The sequence below is a fragment of the Polypterus senegalus genome, chromosome 1 (assembly GCF_016835505.1).
Source record: "Polypterus senegalus isolate Bchr_013 chromosome 1, ASM1683550v1, whole genome shotgun sequence".
NCBI lineage: Eukaryota > Metazoa > Chordata > Cladistia > Polypteriformes > Polypteridae > Polypterus > Polypterus senegalus.
This window is the reverse complement of record NC_053154.1, coordinates 290,130,047-290,137,324: the sequence shown is the minus strand read 5'-3', so window position 1 is coordinate 290,137,324 and position 7,278 is coordinate 290,130,047. Positions and strand designations below refer to the sequence as shown.

The 7,278-nt window shown below is 40.1% G+C and overlaps 1 protein-coding gene across 1 annotated transcript; it reads right to left on the bottom strand.

The window, feature by feature from the left end:
- Positions 1-3,939: 3,939 nt before the first annotated feature.
- On the bottom strand, positions 3,940-5,460 carry LOC120515541 (tigger transposable element-derived protein 1-like). Its single transcript, XM_039736646.1, has one exon. It carries the CDS (start codon positions 5,458-5,460, stop codon positions 3,940-3,942), a length of 1,521 nt encoding a protein of 506 aa, XP_039592580.1.
- Positions 5,461-7,278: the final 1,818 nt, after the last annotated feature.

Here is a 7,278-nt window from a genome sequence, read left to right as displayed (position 1 = left end):
AGTATGTCTTTCGCCTTGATCTAGCCAACTGATACATGGAAGTTAGTGATGAGCAAATGATTCCAACAAATTAAAATTGGCTGTGAAACTTTGAGTGTGGCTTTGCAAAAAAAAAAAAATAAAAAACATATATAGCAACAAATGTTGTTTTGCCTCAAGTGACATTTTCTCCATTAGCACACATTTTTCATCTCTGCAACCATTTTGTCGATTAGCAAAAGCATGGCTAAATGTATTCTGATGCAGGGCATTAAAAAGAGGGTGTGTATAGAAACTATATACATACCGTACCTGCGTGGAGTTCAAGAGAAATCTTGGCTTCTAATTCCATTGGCCTGGATATATGGTCTCCAGAAGGATCCTGGCTTGGATCAGCTTATAGAGTTGGGGAAAGTGAGCACAGTCAGTGTTGCCACTCAATAAAAACAGGTGGTGTCTGTAATTGTTAGGGTTCATTAAAAAATATTTTTCTTCTTCAATACATTTTTTCACCACTCTGTTTAACACATTGACCGCTGTACCAATTATTAACTGGATACTGTGGTATAAACTATGCAATTATGATAAATAATGAACCCTATCATAAATAAAGTAAAGAAATGTATCAGAAAGCAATGGTTTTGTTATCAACTGTAAGTCTAAATATAAAAAATTGTTAGTTACTTTATTTTCACCAGTAACATGACTAAAAGTTTGCATTTGAGTGAGTGTCCTTGAAGCATGGCATCACACAGAGTATTTGCATGTTCTGCAAATATAATATGTTTCTTTGTGTTGTCCACATTTGTTGCACACAATACATTTGGTAGTTGGTGATTTTTTGCATTCATTTGGCAGCAGAATGTCCATGTACTGCTGTCCAGACAGTCGTGATAAGTTGGACAACTTATAATGAAGAAATGACTTCAGGTTAGTTATCCGTATCAGTACAAGATCCTACAGGATCCACATCATTAAATTGTTTAAAACTATTTTTTACAAAGGCTTCTGCCACCAAAAAAAAAAGTACATAAAATTCTATGGCTATCCACATGATGGCAGCACTATAATATATACCTCACACATTTCAGCGAAGCTTGCCAGCAAGCTGGCTGTGTCTATAAAGTTTGAATACTGAGATACGGCTTCTCTTGTATGTCATGTTTTGACAGGTTCAATGAGATGCAACTAAACTCTTACTTCACGTCCAATTTGTTAAGGTTTATTCTATGTTTGAGTCATTAATGAGTGTTATTGTCTAGTGTGAAAATAAATAGCCTTGACACATGAAAAAAGGTTTGGGGCAGCCACCCGTATACTTGAATCATGACTGCAAAAGGAAAATAGGTTGCACAGATGTGTACAGAGTTGAGTCCAAAACACAAATGAATACAAAGTAGAGGCTGTCTTGCTTTTAAGGCAGGTCACCAGAACCGGACGTGACATTCTTGGAAGAGGAACCCAGATGTGACGTTCTCAGTGCCGGAACCAGTAGTGGAATTACCTTCATTTGGTCCTTCTAGCCTCCCATGCACACCTGTGTGACACTGGTTAGTTATAGTTTTGTTTTTGAGAAAGTTGTTTTTAGTAATATCTCATTTGAAAAGTTTCTGCAAAGATATTTTGTTTTATTGTTTGTGTTGCCCTTTTGGGAGACAATTGCCATGTTGTGACTGTGGGTTACGTCAATTATAATTTTATCATTAGCTAGCCTTTCAATCTGTGACATAGTCATTCCCAGCTCTCAGCTGTGCTGGTATGTAAAAATTTAAAACTGATAAAAACTTGCTTTGACAGCAAGGCAAAGCAGAGAAGAGAAAGCATCTTGCCTCCTGTTTCCCCCTTTCTGGTTTATCAGTAACCTACATGGACATGATGACTAATTACGTATGTCTACAATTAACTCTGTATTGAAGAAGTGCAATTGACTTTAGTAAGTCAGTCATTGCCTTCTTTGTACTGCATGACTCCATGCATGTCAGTAAAGACTTTTCACCATTCTGCACAAGGCCTTGATGGTTATGGAAGTACCTTCAGAGGAAGCTCAGAGTGACACCATTCCTGAGATGCTATGCAAAGCACCAGTACTTCAATTTGAGAAACCTCTTGAATATACTATAAATGCATTGAGTGTTTTTTAGTTGTTTTAGTATAAGCCTCTAGGTTGAGTCTTTTCAACGTGGATGTTTTTTAGCTTTCTGGTTTTGGTTCACAGTTTAATTTGGTACGCTTGGATTTTGATCACATGTTTCTGATCTCATATTTTGGTACTTTTTTTCTGTTTTTCATAAGACTTCTTTTTGCATTGCCTCTGCTGAGCATAACAGTGTCAGGTGGAACCGGCAGCTTGAATGTGCAGGCAGGCAGAGCACAAGACAAATGGAGCAATATGGAAGGAGCAATGGAAGATTAAGCCAGCGTTGGAGGGTGACCAAGGAGGAAGAGAGAAGATTTTGATCTTCACTGCAAAAACAAAACAAAAACATAAAAAAAAAAAACCCTAATCCTAATTTTTGTCAGTTTTGTAATTGTGAAATTACCTGTCAAATACATTTCAGGCGAAACGAAACTGCTCTTTCACTCATTACTAAGAGATACTTTTATTAAATGTTGTCTTTGTTGACTCTTCCAGGCTGGCTTTCTACACCACCACCACCTGATCAAAGTCCTATATAGCCAACTGTAATTTCTGAATGAAAGCGAGTACCCCAACATAATTTCAAAACAGCTAATCCAATCCTGAAGAAATTTTACTGCAACAATAAAGGTTAAAATCCCGGTTTTGTGGTGTTTCAAAAACTTCATTGGGCATGGCGGATATAATGTGGGGATTGAGGATGAGTCACTTAAAAATAAGTCTCAGTTCATTAAATTTTGTGTATTTCATGTAATTACTGTGTATACAACTTAAAATCTGGACTTGAAGGTGTTTTAAAAGTTTAATTGAGAAAAAGGGGTGTAATGGGGAGGGTACAATGAGGCCAATGGGGGGGTTACAATACTGAAACTGCACTGTCACTCCAAACAGTTCAGCTGGCGGTGCGAAATTGTTTAGATCTGGATCTACCTACAGTGAAGGCTGAATTCCATATCTATGATTCTGTGGAAATGACAACAGTAACAATGAGTGTGGTGAGATGGGGACCAACATGAAAATTGTGCAACACTTAGAAACGGCTATGTCTACTATTGTGAAAGTTTATATTTGCAGTATTGTTTATGTAATTTAAAATATGGGCTTCATGGTGTTTTAAGAATCTCATTAGAGAGTTCTAACAAAACCCATGCATTACTCCAGATCAGTTGAATAGATGTATATTACTGTTAACCCAACTTAACTTATAGGGTTTACAGTAATCCCTCCTCGATCGCGGGGGTTGCGTTCCAGAACCACCCGCGATAGGCGAAAATCCGCAAAGTAGAAACCATATGTTTGTATGGTTATTTATATATATTTTAAGCCCTTCTAAACTCTCCCACATGGTTTATAAATATTCCCCGCACAGTTATACAGCATAAACCTTTTATATTCTCTTAGTTATTAGGTAAGATTCATTGAAATTATGTATGTAAACACACTTTTTATACAGTATACTACTCACAAACATACGTGTCATATATCACTGAGGAGTTTAATATGTAATAGTTTTAAACATATTGTAATTGATTAAGTAATATAAAAATACAAAGTGAAAAATCTATAACATGTAAATGCTGTACATAAAACCAAAATGTTATTTTAAAGATACTGTGGAGCGTCTCCAATATCACAGATTTTACAACCATTACGATAGACAGGCCACCAGCAAAAAATACCTACAATGCAAGAAAAATTGTATAAAAGTGTGTACAGTTACAATAAACATACATACATGTGCTAAGTACGTAGAAAATTAGTTATGGGTACTCACCAACAATGACACGACGACTTTTCCGATAACGATGACATTTACTGCACTGTCACAGCTGTTCTAAAGGAGCCTCTTCAGGCGACTGTGCAGCACCGCCGCCGTCATCTGGACTTTCTTCTTCAACTGAAGGCGTACTAGGCAGTGTTTTGCGGGTGAGGAACATCGTGATGGGCAGTTGCTGACGCTGCTTTTTCATTTGTGTAAAGAGGTTCCTGTACACTTCCGTGGCGCAGTCAATAGCATTTTTAAATTGCAAAGAGCGAATCATTTGCGGGTCCCATTCTTCGACTGATGTCTGTAGATCTTTTGCCATTCGTAGAATGGTCGCGAGTCCGGGGTCGTCTTCTTCCTGTGCTGGGTCGTCTTCTTCCTCGCTCGCTGACTTGGTCATCTCGGCCAAATCTAATTCGCTCAGTGGCTCGGAGTGGGCATCGAGCAGCTCGTTGACGTCATCACAGGTCATGTAGTTGAAACCTTCTCCTCCTAGCAGTTTTGCCAGCCTGACTGTCTTGTCAACTGCCGAGTGTAGAATTTCTTCTGCAGAAGAGCCCTTCTTGTCGTGCACAACATCTGGCCACAATTTCTTCCAACAGGCATTAACCGTCCCTTTCTTCATATCGTTAAGTGCCTTTTGCACGTTCACCATACACGAGGTGATCACGTACTTACGCCAGTACTCCTTCAGGGAAAAGTCATCATCCGTGTCCATTGCCTCGACCATGTGTTGCAGGCTGTTCTTGGTGTACAATGCTTTGAAAGCCCGGATAACTCCCTGATCCATTGGCTGAATCAGTGACGTCGTATTCGGCGGCAAGAACTCTATTTTTACACCTTGGTAGGATAGATCCAAGGGATGACCTCCAGCATTGTCCAGAAGTAAAAGGACTTTGAACTCCAGCCCTTTCTCTGCCAGGTAGATCTTTACCTCTGGGATGAAACATTGGTGAAACCAATCCGACGTTAGGCGTTTCGTAATCCAGGCCTTCGGGTTGTGCATCCAGTACACAGGCAGCAGGTTTTTATTCTTATTTTTCAGGGCCCGGGGGTTTTTCGAATTATAAACAAACCCAGGCTTTATCATAAACCCCGCAGCATTGGCGCACATGACCAGTGTGATGCGATCTTTGTGAGCCTTAAACCCCGGGGCTTTTGCCTCATCCTTCATTATAAAAGTACGAGACGCCATCCGCTTCCAAAATAGGGCTGTCTCATCCATATTAAACACGGTTTCAGGTTGATATCCGCCTTCCTCAATGATCGCCTTGAACGTGTCCGCGACATATTTCTCAGCTGCGGCTTTGTCTGCGGAGGCAGCCTCTCCTTGCAGGGTCACACTGGCTAAGTTGAACCTTTTTTTGAAATTTTCAAAGCAGCCCTTGCTGGCAGTAAATTTACAGCTCTCGCTGGGGGATTCAGCAGAAGTTCCAGTTTGAGGATCGTCTTCTAGAGCATCTCCGGCATCCGCAAACCTATCATAAAGCTGCTTGGCTTTTTCTCGGATGATATTGGTGTCCACGGGGATGTTTTTCTTCCGGCAGTCTTCGATCCAAATCCCTAAAGCAGATTCCATACGGACAATCGCCTTATTACGTCCACTTACAATTCGTTTCGCGCCCTGGTTAAAGGACACTGCGGCTGTAGAGGCTGGTTTTCATCCTTCTTAATGTAACGAACCGTGGACTCGTTGATGCCGTAGTGGCGTCCTACAGCAGCATAGCTTTTCCCTTGCTTCAACATGTCCAACAATTGTACCTTTTCAGCAATTGTTAACATCTTCCTTTGGCGCTTGGGCACAGCCCCAGAAGCAGTAGCAGCAGCAGCAGCAGATCGTTTTGTAGACATAACGAAGGGCTTGACTACAGTACGCACAAAGAAACATGTTGATGCTGAATGAGCGAGACGAGATGCCGACTTCACAAAGACACACGTTGATTAGCTGCATGAGCGAGACGGGATGCCGGCTTTCAGCGAAATTGAATTCTGCGCTCCCCGTCGCAGAGCCAATCAGCACCCAGGAGGGGCTTGTTAACCGCGTGCTCTGACTGAGTAGCTTCTCAGCCATCCGCCAATAGTGTCCCTTGTTTGTATTCAAATGGACAAACCAGCAGAGGAAGCATATACAGTACACGTACTAGAAATAAAAAGGCCGCAGACATCCGCGAAGCAGTAAAAAATCCGCGATATACATTTACATAGCTTACATATAAAATCCGCGATAGAGCGAAACCGCGAAAGTCAAAGCGCGATACAGCGAGGGATTACTGTTTAGAGTTTTTTAACTTTCATCATGAAGAAAGGTGCAATACAGGGAACAACACAACAACCAGCAGTTTTAACCATCTTGCATGCTATATCATTGATTCAATTATTCAATAAGCTATCCAGTTTATTAAAATTGTATTAAACATCTATAAAGCATCAGTTACCCACTGACTTAAAAGAGGAAAGTTAGGATTCTTCCAGTTTAGCAAAATAAGTCTACGTGCCAATAGTGCAGTAAAGACAACCACAGTTTGTTTGTCCTTCTCCACTTTAAGCCCATCTGAGAGTTCACCAAACACAGCTGTTAATGGGTTAGGAGGGATTGTGACACCAAGGCTGTCTGAAAGGCATTTAAAAAATTTTATCCAGAATGATGTTCATTTGGTGCAGGCCCAAAACATGTGACCCAGTGAGGCTGGGACTTGATTGCAGTGTTCACAGGTTGGATCTTGCCCTGGAAACATTTTTGAGAGTTTTATGCAAGACAAATGTGCTCGATATATAATTTTGAGTTGAATAATTGTATGCTTTGCTCATATGGAGCTCAAGTGAATTCTCTGCATTGCTACCTTCCACTCCTTTTCAGATATGTTGAGTGAGAGATCCTTTTCTCACTGTCCTCTTGGATCTTTGAAAGGAAGGGACTGTAAAATGGTTTTATATATTGCAGAAATTTTGCCTAAGTCCTTGAAACTGATCAATATTTTTCCCAGCATAGAGGGAGGTAGGAGGTGAGGAAAATTGGGCATGATCTGTTTAATAAATTTCCTAATTTGAAGCTAGTGAAAGAAATGTGTTGCTGGAAAGTTAAATTTAGAATATAATTGTTCATAGGATGCAAAGACGTTGCCTATGTACAGATCTCGAAGTGATTTAATCCCAAATGTTTTCCAGACATTAAAAACTGCATATGTTTGCGAGGGTTGAAAAAGGTGGTTCTCATGCACAGGTGCCACCAATAAAAGATTCTCTATCTTAAAATGCTTCCTACATTGGTTCCATATTCAGAGTGAGTGAAGCACAATTGGGTTATTAGTATATTGGTGATAACTTGCAATTATTGGGACACAAAGCAGGGAATATAAAGAAGTACTGTAGGAATTTATTTCTATTGTTGACCAAGCCT

Bases quoted from the DNA above. Each gene is read 5' to 3' on its own strand.
- LOC120515541 (XM_039736646.1), bottom strand. From the start codon at position 5,460: ATGGAATCTGCTTTAGGGATTTGGATCGAAGACTGCCGGAAGAAAAAC.